The sequence below is a fragment of the Tubulanus polymorphus genome, chromosome 10 (assembly GCF_964204645.1).
Source record: "Tubulanus polymorphus chromosome 10, tnTubPoly1.2, whole genome shotgun sequence".
In the NCBI taxonomy this organism is placed as follows: domain Eukaryota; kingdom Metazoa; phylum Nemertea; class Palaeonemertea; order Tubulaniformes; family Tubulanidae; genus Tubulanus; species Tubulanus polymorphus.
The window spans coordinates 9,530,739-9,543,470 of record NC_134034.1 but is presented as its reverse complement, the minus strand read 5'-3'; the positions used below and the strand labels follow the sequence as shown (position 1 = coordinate 9,543,470).

At 40.0% G+C, this 12,732-nt stretch overlaps 1 protein-coding gene across 1 annotated transcript; it reads right to left on the bottom strand.

The window, feature by feature from the left end:
* Positions 1-6,790: 6,790 nt before the first annotated feature.
* Positions 6,791-8,345, bottom strand: LOC141911580 (5-hydroxytryptamine receptor 5B-like). The gene has a single exon (XM_074802566.1). It carries the CDS (start codon positions 8,343-8,345, stop codon positions 7,035-7,037), a length of 1,311 nt encoding a protein of 436 aa, XP_074658667.1. The 3' UTR covers positions 6,791-7,034.
* Positions 8,346-12,732: the final 4,387 nt, after the last annotated feature.

Genomic DNA, 12,732 nt, shown 5'->3' with positions numbered 1-12,732 from the left:
TCCCACGGGTAGTGTCGATGTTAAATCAATTTTGACATCTTTGACTTTCGTAATGTGTGGAACCGGCACTCACCAGATGGCGTAACAATCGGTGATACGTAGTGAAAATCTATGAATTGGAATTTTTGGCTCCCAAATGGAAATGTTGTCAAACAAGTCATCACTTAGATATAAGATTGAGTAGTTCCCGATGAGTGTATGGTATATACGGTACTGAAAATTGATTTTACTAATAAGAAAAATTGATTCGAATTTCATTGAAATATAGACTAAATTGAAGCGCAGAAACCGAGTAACCACTACCGAACCTGGCGGATCCTCGCCTGCCATACGTGGAATCCTTGATTGCCACAGTAGCGATGCGGGTATACCTTGTCTTTTACATATCGTTCGACTAGAATAACGTTCGCAATTAGAAATCTGACTCGGTGAATGAATACCACATGAAACCACAGTGGTTGATCTGGGTCCCTTTAGGCGACTGAGCTAAAAGGATCAGATCCGACAAGGACTGACTGATATTGAAACTGAACTAATTGGACTAAAGAACAATTCAATTCATATTTGATTTTTAATTATAATCGATAATTGAATTGACCGGCAACCAGTCTAGCCCCGATAGATTGACGCAATACACATCCTCTCAAAAATAATTATCAAAATTCTTCAAACGTAAAATAGGAGTTATGAGATACATCTAATTACAAAATAAACTTCAAAATTCACGATTGTTATTTTGAAAAAAGCCAATATTGATGACGAAGTGCACATCAACTCACACAGATCCCCTCAGAAAGAATCGGAAAAAGAACTCTAATTAACATACATATCGTAGTGCGTAGGTTGAGCCTATCAGTGATTCAAATATAACACCGATAACAGATACTAGATTAGATGTTCTTTATGTGATTTATAAAATGAAATATGGTCGAATATCTTCCCAGCTCGTATTGCTGTATTCACGAGGAGCTACAGAATTGACAAATATCTCCCGTTATAACCATTGTGATAGGGATTACAGGATATGGCTCAATTCTGTTTAAAACTATAAATAATGCATCCTCGGATGGTGTAGAAAATTAATTATTACCAAGTCGTTTGTTTGTGAAATGCCACATTTCACAGACCTATAATTGATAGCGTCTACGTATGCGGTGGTAATGATGTTTTTTTCCCAGGGCTGTGTGTGAGTCCGCCACATTCCCAGGTGAACGGCGTCGCTGGAAATAGGAGAAGTACATGTTGGAAAAAGATAGACGGTCACGCTCGGCGAATTAGAGAAAATATCTTCGATCAAAACCGTGCAAATCGGGATTCGAACACGCAACATGTAGTCACGTAGAGACGAAAGAAATACTAGACGAAACAGTTGACCGCTATAGAGGTCATGGAATACAATACGTGATTTACATCACGGACACTCGAAGCGTGGAAATTCCCTGGTTATCTCTTGCTGTTGCGTTAGAAAAATGCGAAAAAACGGATCGGAACCATTGATATTCGTCAACAAGAGAGCTTAAAACTTATTTCATAGAAACTTTCAGACAAACTATGATACTATGATTAAGTAACTTATTTTATAGCGGTACCTCATAACGAACAATTGAAGAGAGGTACACACTACAAAGGACTCTAAATATCTTAACAAGAGGCTGTCTGTAGGCCATAAATGACATCCACGCTGTTGGGAGAGGGGGTGATTTTTGGACTTTCGTGGACAAGGGGGAGGGGATGTACAAGGGGGAGGGGATGTACCTCCGATATGGATGTCAATCTTGAAAGGGGGCCACTAGGGCATGGCCATAAAAGTATAAGTATAAAAGTATAAGTAAACTTAAAAGTATAAGTAAAAGTATGCGGTAGCATAAGTAAAATTACTCAACATTGTAAAATTAAACTGATTCAAGACCTTTCTAAGTTAATATTGATAACTCTTGATAACACTTTATCAAGTGTGAAGCTTTGTCCGTGGGGCAAGAGGGGAAGGGGCCATTGTGATATAGATTTTATGTTGACTTAGGGGAAGGGGTAAGGTTGTCCATATTTTGTGTGGATGTCTTATATGGACAGCCCCTTATGGCCCTCTTTCGATGGTAAACAGTGATACCATATGATAAGTCTCGAGCACTGGTTTGCAAATAATCTGAGTTCCTTAAATCAGATTTCAAAATTCAGGTGACTACGTCATATAGTTTAGCGAACGCAAGAACCGATTTACATGACAGCCCCTCGAAGTTTTTAAATGTATTTAGTTTGTTACGTATGTCAAATCTCCAGCAACTTTGACGTCACGTGTGATACCTCTGTAACTCACTCGATGTACAAATTATCGAATTACAGATACTGTTGTACGATCGAATTTACAGAATTTTTTGTTTAAATTGAAATGCATTATGAGAAATTTCGGTTCCGGTTCATTCAAACAATCTTCCAACCAGCCTGAACCGGCAAGCGACTGATTTAGGTTAATTTTGTCGGCTGCTTAATTTAATACATCGAAATTTCGAATACAACGTATGAAACGAGTTTTTTTCTCAATTTCAACCACAAATTCTCCTTGATGTCAACAAACAACCTGATCGTATGATTGGGTATAAATACCATTTTCTCCAAGGCTGTAACGAAGAAGGGGGAAACGTGTCCATAATTCAATAAAATCGCTAATAAGAGTGTATATAATGTATGTAGCCCTACGCGACGCCGGTGATGACGATTGTGATCGATAATTCCGACAGCAGGCAAATATATTATCCGTATATGTATAAGTACGATTTTATGATTGGTTGGTTACAGGTTTCGACGCGACCACTCACATGGATCAATCCCATGTTGTCGTTTGATCCGTAGGAGACGCCGGGGTGCGACCTCGGGTCGTTGAATAGACGCGGCGTACTGAGCTCCTCGGTGCTGGCGGTATCAGATTCTTCGATGCCGTTAAAACCGTCAGTTACATCGATGTGTTTATATAGAATAATAACTACTATGCTTTATTCAGCCCTTTCAGCGCTGACTTATTAATAACCTAAAGGGTATTGCTGGATATTATTTGAAATTCTGTTCAAAGTTCCACCCCGTTGCATTGAGTAACAGGCATGCTGCCGCTAATAGTACGTCTACACCATGGTGCGATGTATCATTAGTTACTAATACCTTACAGTGTTTGACAGGTGCTGCCTTCTTTCATCAGAGATACAAACAAATAACTAATTTCATCGATACACCATGATGCGGTGTACTAGCAAAGTCCATTACCGATGTATACGCGGCACGGCAGTGTAGACGTACTGAAAGGGGCAGTGTATGAGACTTTGTGCACCGTATCATCAATATTCAGGCGTTTTAAAATAATCATTACAATTTTGGTTTTCGAATCGGTGCTTGTCACGTGAAACTTTGGATCAAAAATCAAGGATTTACAGTATCCGATAACTACGCGTTATGCATGTACTATGTGAGTCAATGTGCACTACAAAATGTAATTGAATTAATTTCATAACTCTTATTTTGTATCTAATGAAATTTTGAAGTTTTTAAGATAATGAAATTTTGAGTGGATGTGCCCTACGTAATCAATATTGTGGCTAGACTGGTTACCGCGCACATCATTTTAATCGTCGATGTATATTGAAATTCAAAATAACCTTATTGTTCCGTAATATTATGCGTTAGATTTCGTCAAAACGTCAATTATCTTTCGAGATATTGACCGTAACCCCAGAGGATGATAACCGAGCTGAAAGGCGCCTCTGAGGCTCAAAGTATCCTGCAGTATTAATAGTGGATCGGATGGGTACGCTTGAATAGATGTTGAGAATAAATTCACCTTCAAGCTGTAGGCGCTGTTTCAGACAGCTGTTTCTCTGTAAGGGTCGACAGAAAGCGAAATTATACTGATTATAAAACAAATATTTAAACGAATCGGATCTAAGCAGCTGAAATGAGACCGGTTCTAGTTGCGATAAACATTTAACGGAATACTTTCTCAGAAAGCGCGTTGTAAATTTGTCGACGCAACTTGACCGCTAGCGTAGATACCGTGCATCGATTTCCGCAAATTCCAAGGACGTGTGGATAAGTAAATACTCACGCAGTATATATAGTTCCGCTTCATTGGTTTGTTTTGTGTGATTTTGTGTGAAGTCGTCCATTGATGTGAGAGTTGACAAGAAAACTAACTTAAGAGTTTCATAACGCCTTCAAAAACCTCATTATATCGCTTTAATATTGCAGACAATGAATCTAGGTAACTATATAAATTGGTTGGAGGTTTTTTGGAGGAAAGATGACGGTTATTGGGCGGAGTTTTTAATGTTGATGTGGCAATTTTCTTGTACTAAATATCCCTGAGAAAGTTGTTAGCATACTTAAAATGTAAATAATCACAAGCGTTAGATTTAGTGAAAGCAGAAAAATCATAACAAAATGAAATACAAAACATCATCATATTTGTGTGGGCTTGATTTAACTATGAACTCATTTCCACGTTTTTTAGGTTGGAATTGACACTGAATCCAGTTGCACAGTTGTGTGGGTTTAATTTGTCATCAGTACCACGTTGTATGGGTTTAATTTGACCCGTGAGCTCAATGCGATTCTGAACCCAGTTCCACAGTTATGTGGGTTTAATCAATCCTCTGTTCCACAAAGCACGGTTCGACGATTTTTGAAATCCAATCTATCTAAACCCTCAGTGTAATCAACTACATATCATGAAGTAATAAGTAATAAAGTTCTTCTTTTTATCTCCATAGCTTTTTTATTTTCAACAGTCATATATTCATATATTCATACTAATAACATATAATTACACTTGTAACATGTTATCCACAGTATATATTTCAAAAACAACGCACGAAATATTAAACAAATAGGCCTTATTCATATAATTGATATCTCCTCAACATTTTCCTCAATATCAGGTCCTGCTGTATCGCTAGACATTATGTACATTTTAGTACAATGACAACACGTTATGTACATTTCATCATTACACTTTTAAAAAGTGATCGTCAAGTAGCTTTGCCTCGTGTTCGGTGCATCACCAGATACATTTTTAATCGAAAATCAATTGCAACAGACATAAGATATTTTGTCAGCACGTTTTCTGTTCGTGAACACTCCACATGACTGTGTTCAGGACTTCATCAGAGATATTCTTAATCGGAAATCAACTTATAACACCAAATATTAGATATTCTATCAGCACACTTCTAATATCTGTTCACATGTGTTCACAACTTCACCTGAGACATTTTCAATCGAAAACTAAAACCGTAACATTCGTAAGACATTTCATCAGCGCAAGTTCAAAAACTGTTCGATCAGGCTTTTGATTATGATAGCCAATATCTGAAGGGCTGGTTCCCTGTGGCAGATGATGCCTGCATTTTGATCATTCGAATGTATATCGCAATAACATTAGTACTGCCGGTCTAGGGCCAGAGCGAGGCGAATCAGACTGCGTTATTTTTGTTCATCTCTCACTCTCTCGATCAATATCATTGCCGATAAATCGTTACATCCGATGAAAGTTTGAAGCTGTGATATTAATTTTTTGATTGATTAATGTTGTCACTATCGAGAAGTGATATTATCGTTAAACGACTCTCCCCCCTCTCTCTCTCTCTCCCTCCCTCTCCCTCTCCCTCTCCCTCTCTCCCTCTCCCCTCTCCCTCTCCCTCCCTCCCTCCCTCCCTGCCCCTCCCTCCCTCCCTCCCTCTCTCTCATACATGCAGTAAAGTGAGTTGATTGATCGTTTCATCACATTCATTCATTATCGGATTTAAAACTGTGATCGATTTTCATATCCTAAAAAATTAATTCCGAATCAATTATTAAAATCGTCGTCTTTGTTGACGGGAACAGTTGATAGTTTTGAAAATTCTTCGATCGTATCGTATACAACGTGTGCTACGTGTGCACTGGAGTTCCGGCACGCGCCCCCAGACGGCGTAGCTTACAGTCGGTTTTACCAACGTTATTCGAAATTAGTTCATTGTCAATCGAATTTTTCAACTCCCGAATCCAAATATTAGTCCTCGATCGTAGATGAATTCGAAACTTTTCTACTCAATATTTGGCATGGTTTTGAACTCATCATATGGTCGCCGAGGGGTATACTTTTCTAGTCGTAAAGTTGTCATCGTTAACGAGGTACCCGCACCGCTACTGTGGCAATCGAGTATTCCACGTATGGCAGGCGAGGATCCGCCAGGTTCGCTAGTGGTTAATCGGTTAAAATTGATTAAAATTGAAATGAAACGTAGAAGAAACCCAGTAATCACTAGCGATCCTGGCGGATTATCGCCGAACCTTCGTTTCTATCAGTAGCGTTGCCGGTATCCCGACGACTAGCGCACCTGGCGGATCCTCATCGAATCATTAGGACATTTGATGTCGACAAAAAATCGGTGACGAAAATATCAAACAAGTTTCAACAGATCTTTCCACGTATATACATATATAATTGATTAAGCCATTGTAGTCGATGATATTTCAGTGATTTGAAATTTGTTCTCGATAAACATCGTTGGGAGGGCCTTGATGACTATTTACAATTTGAAATCCAGGACTGAGTCCACACCTGGTGCTTAATGTTTAAATCAAGTCCACTTTAATCTATGAATCTAACAAAATAAGATAAAAACCTGTATAATAAGCCTATAATGATAGTTATCACAGTTCGGAAGAAGAAATATTATACACAACAAACTTACTTATATAAATTCCAACAAACGTTTTATAAGTTGTTGATGAAATAATTTACAGCTATTTCGAAAGTTTTGACCGCAATTGCGCCACAAAAAGACGGGGAACGCAGGGAATGTTCCGTTTTATCGGTTTGAATTCCGCTTCCATTCGGAAATTTTCGGAAATCAATGCGTAGGGATTGCGATTTCAAATCGGGAATTTTCGGAATAAACGGCCGAAATATTTCGCTTCAGATCGGGAATGTCCGGATGCACCGATTCAGATCGGGAATGCCCGGATGCGACCGGCAACTGTTATATTTTGAATGTACATCCGTATATGTATTACGTGCGGGGTACCCGGCCCGCCAAACAAGGCAGCAATTTCCTGAGAGCGTTCTGAAAGTCTTGGCTCCACAGGGCGTAGATGAACGGATTTAGAAAACTGTTCGAATAACCCAACCATAAAACAAAACTGTACAATTTCGGCGGCATTCGGCACGTCGGACAAAACGGCAAAATGGCAACCGGAATAAAAAATGGCAGCCAACACAACGTGAAACAGGCTATAATAATCCCCAGTAACTTAACGCTGCGTCGCGATCGCTCTTTATGATCGGATCGAGTCGACGATGAGGTACTTCCGGTTTGATCGCGCGTCCTCCGTTTCGCGCGGAAGCCATTTTTCGACGTGAGCGGTGCCGTCGAGCCATTCTCGTCTGCCGTAGTCGTCACCGCACGATCGATACACGTGTTCAGTTCGGACACTTCGGTGATCACCGACCGATCGTTGCTGCTCGTGTGGTAAACGGGTCTGACCTGACGCTTACCGGCCGCACGCGCCAACACGACCCGGTAGATCTTATAATAAACGAACAGTATGATCGCCAGCGGGATGTAGAAAGCTCCGAACGTCGAGAATATCGTGTAACCCAAATCGTGGCTGATTATGCACGAGTACGGATCGTCAAATTCGTTTCCGGCGTACCAGTTAAACAGCGGCGGCGAAACGGCGATCAACAGCGATATCGTCCACACCATTGTGATCATCGCGATACAAACTCGCCGACGCGAGAAACATGCGTCCGGTCGGTGCGTGTACTCGACGTTCATAACGATACTGAAATATCGATCGAGCGCGATTGAAGCGATATTTAAAATGGACGCCGTGCAGCAGAACACGTCCGCCGACATCCAAATAACGCACATAGTCGTGCCCAGCGTCCACACTTGATTGCAAACCTCTTGTTGTAAACTTAACGGCAGCACGGCTATAGCGACCAGTAGATCAGCCGTCGCTAGAGAAGCGATCATACCGTTACTTACAGTCCACATGTGACGCACGCGTATCGTTGCCACGAGCACCAGCACGTTGCCGAATATCGTCAGGAATATGAAAAACGCCAACACGAAACCGATTATGATCTCTTTCGTGGAGACTCCGCAAGCAGCCGAACAGTCGTGACAGACGACCGGGGTAACGTTCAGCGCCGAAGAGGAATTAGCAGCGGCAGCGCCGGTGGCGGCGGCGTCTCCGTAAACGAACAACGACTCGAACTCTTGAGTCGAGTTTTCCATCATTAGTATCGTCTTATCGTGCGAGATTTTACCTTGACCGATTAGCGAAACGTTCACAAAGCTCGGCGGAATAACCATCGCTACTACCTCTCGAGTAGGTTCGTCACGGCGGTGGCAGCACTATCGAGACGAAGTACGGGTAGGTGGCAGCACTGTCGATCAGTTTATCCGGATTGCTTGGCAAGTAGTTCGTGGTTTTGCCATTAACATGACGGCGGCAGTACCATCGATACGAAAGCCTGAAAATGACGCCTAACACACGCACAGAGTTACCAGAACTTTTACATATACCGCAAGTAGTTTTTCATTTAGACGCAGTCACGATGGTGGCAGCACTATAGTTACGATGTCTGAAAGGTGGCAGCACTGTCGGACACAATACAATTATATATCTTTTTTCAATGAGAAATAGTTCCTCGGTTCACCGTAAACGCGATAGTGACAGCACTATTGAGTAATCTGATATCCCCGAGCGAGGAGCGCACGGAATTTGATTTACGGTTGTCGCCTATAGCGCAGTAATACGATCCGAATGTACGCTAAGTTTCTTTTTGAACAGCGGATTTAGTTTCAAACCGCCCCAACGTACGCAATTAACGATTAGCTCTCTCTCTGGTTTATTCGAACAGTTGGCGTTTAAGAGCACGCGTACCCTGAGGGTTTGATTACATGAATATAATCAGTTGGTAACGTTCTTTTTTTATATACGTCAGCTGTGTGTGTCTCAATATTATCAACGCGACTTTGTCATATGTAATCACGCTTTCCGAAACATCGGCTTTCGGTGACTACAACGTTTTGCCATTCTTCCACTTTGACGGTCGTGTCAGAAATGTTGATCAACTGAAAAGACGAATAACATTCAAATTGTTAGTTATATATATACCGTCTAAAAATCAAACTTTCACAGAGGATAACCGCATTAGTTACTCCATTCATTCTTAATTACTTCAACTATTCAGTAAAATAACGACCTTTTACTAGTCACCTCGCCATTCTCAAAAATCTCAAGGAGTCAGTGAAATCATGACTAGTTACTAAAATGACCTCCTTCTCTTTCTCAATTACTTAATGGATTCGGAAGCTTTGTATATACATGCGCTGTGTTAACCGGTGTAGAATTAATAAGCATGATGAAGCTACTACTTTCATCAGAAGCGAAAGTCGTGCGTCAAGTAATCAACTAGTGTTCCGTCTCATCGTGTTTATTCGTGGATCCAGTAAAATTATGATTAGTTACTGATGACCTCACCATTTTTCAATAATCTTAAGACTTCAGTAAAATCATATCAGTTATTAATAATCACCTTCTCATTCTCAATAACTTCGCGGATTCAGTTAAGTATGATTCATTATTAATCACGCTTTAATCATTCCCAGATGTTTTAGTGAAATCATGATTAGTTACTTACTAATGACGTCTTTCTCATTCTCAATGTCAGTGATTCAATATAATTATGATTAATTACTAAATGAAGACCTCACTATCGATTGAATTCACCGATTCAGTAAAAATTATGAATATTGGCAAAAAATTTTCACTTGAAAAATGACTGAAAAAATAGACAGAAATAATATTGTTAGTTATAGAGACAACCTTTTCGATCTCGATTACTTCAACAAATTAGATAGAACATGCTGGCTTCGCAACTAGACTCGGCGTTTGAACAATCCCTGTCTACAAGACGTACAAACATAAAAATAGAGACTTGTTGTTATCGACCGGGAGGCGTGGGCTGAAAAAAACCCTTCACAGATACTTCCAAAACTCGGTGTATTAGACAAACAAACTAGAAAATAAACCCCAATCAGTCGTTTGTCGGATCAGGCTGGCTGACGCGAAGCGGAAATGAAATTTCCCATTAAAGTAAACAAAATGCCGAGGCGATCATTTTAGATCTTTTTTTTTTGTTATATTTACTTATATTCAAAAATTATATCGTTGACATTTTTCGGCTAGCAACCATGTTTGTCTTCATCAGAACAAAATCAAAATATACTAACTTATAAACCATACGACCAACTGTTATTGAATTTAGATGAGAAGGATTTGACAGAATAATTAACAAGGTAATGGACCATTTAGAAAATTGACAGAATTAAAAGGCCACCATTAGTAAGCTGTTTGCGCGGGAACGATTGTGTGATTTTATGAATAGTGCTGCTTCACAGTGGACAAATCTAAGTGACCACGAACCGATTTAAGGACTTGTAAACTGTTCGAAACATAGTCAGGAGTACATTTATGACAATACGAGCTGTGGGTGCAATAACACTAGCTGTAACATGCTCTCCGAGCATATAATTCGATCTGAACACAGTTCTGTGAATTCTACCGACAACTTCTGAGACCATTCTTAAGATTTAAAACCACTACTGGACTCAAGTCGCGACTATAACCAACCAGCCTCTGTAACTTCGATTTCCGAAATCAGACCGCCTGTTTTCTTCGCCGCAGGTGTGACTGGTGGAAACCACCGAGAGAAAATGGGAACACCAAATTAAAACTAGATAGGTAAATAAAAGGGACGATCATTATTGTTTCAAGATCAGAAACGGTACAAAATGGAACCCAAGGCGCGTGTTTTCTATGAAGGCTGACGGGTTTTAATAAACACCGATTTGTTTGGTACATCGTTTATACAAAACATGATGAATAAAATATGACTGCGTTATATTCGATTTGATATCTAATCCGTTTTCAAAATAGAAGATTAATTAACTCGTCACCCGGCGGCAGCTGTTGCTCCTGAATCTCGTCTGCCCCAGATTGGGAGACAGTTTGTCAGCTGTCGCGCGCATCGCTCAATCGAGCGTGTTTAAAAACAAATTTCTATCGCGAACGATTTTACGTCCAAGCGAATCCCCGAATTCGGCGCGCTAATTTGGACAAAAATAACATTTTTAGAAAGAAAAATTCCGTGATAAAAGAAATCAAAACATAACGTAACGTAACGTAACATATAACATAACATTAGATTCGCGTTATTTCATGATTTCTATTGTAACGATTAGTATTCCTGAGGATAACCAAAAGGATGTTGTCGAAACGTTGAAAATAAACTACTAGCTCAAGGAAAACTTCTTTCTTTTTGTATTGGGGGATTTTTTGACGCCGTAAAACCGTTACAATAATGTTTGTATACATTGAAACCTAGCATGCGTTAAATGGTTCTTTCTGAGTCAATGTGCACTACGTCATCAGTATTGGCGTTTCAAAATAACAATAAACATCAGCAAACTCGACGTTTATTCCGTAATCGAACGAGGATAGGAACAAAATCAGGAGAACAACAATAGCAGTTGTTTACATTTATGTCGTGGGTTTACGCTCAATGATCACAATAGCAGCAAACAACTCAACCAAAACAATATACGTAAAAACCAACAAAAAACCAACGCACGAAAATCTATCCAGCGAAACGCAACACGATAGTGGGAACCGCGTGCGTAATAGAACCTCAAATCAAAATAGCTCTCCCTCTATTTCCATCACGCGTTACGCAAATATATTGCAATCCGAGATGGACCAATTCGGGATCGTAATTCGATTACCTAAAAACATATAGCGTTCTAACGTAAAACATTTATACGAACGGTTTCGATATTACTTTTCAAAATACAGGCAGTTATTCGGCGCTGGTTTTTTTGAACGGTTCGTTGATCGCGAGCCGTTTATTTTATAAGCGTCGTTTTACTCGTCGCTGTTCACGATATGGATGTGAACGCGATCGCGTGCGGTGGAGGCGATGGCATTTTCAATATCATATCGCAAAAATAATGTTGACTCGCTTTTTTTACGGTCGAACCTGTAGAATTTTCTAAACCGTTCCAGAATTTGCTATATACACACTGGCACGGAATTTTCCCGCGGTCCTCGTCGCCGGTAGTAATTTTGATATTGATATCCTCAATTAATTTCTTGGTTTGTGTTGTATACGTATTTCGTTTTAAATCGCCAGTGATGCAGTGTCTTGGGTAGAAGTTTGACTCCGGATCGAATGCTCTTAAGATCTGAATTAGTTCTAACAACCCTGTCAGCTGCATAGAGTTTAACACTGAACTGTGAATTCAGTTGGATCGGGTTCTTGTTGCGATCATTTTTTGACACAGTTCACGCCTTAAGATCAAAATTAGTTGGTTTCTAATTACGTAAAAGAAATCAAATTCAAAATCTCACAACTGTTGGACTGGATTAAGAGTCGAATTAAACCCACACAACTGTAGAACTGGATCCGGAGTCAGATAAAACCCATACAACTGTGGAACTAGATCCATCGTCAAATAAAACCCACACAACAGTGAAACTGGGCCCGAGTCAAATTAAACCCATACAACTGTTGACCTAGATCCAAGGTCGAGTTTGAACCCACACAACTGTGGAACTGGATCCAGAGTCAAATTAAACCCGAACTGAGTCCAGAGTCGATGTTAAACCCACACAACTGTGGAACTGGATCCAGAG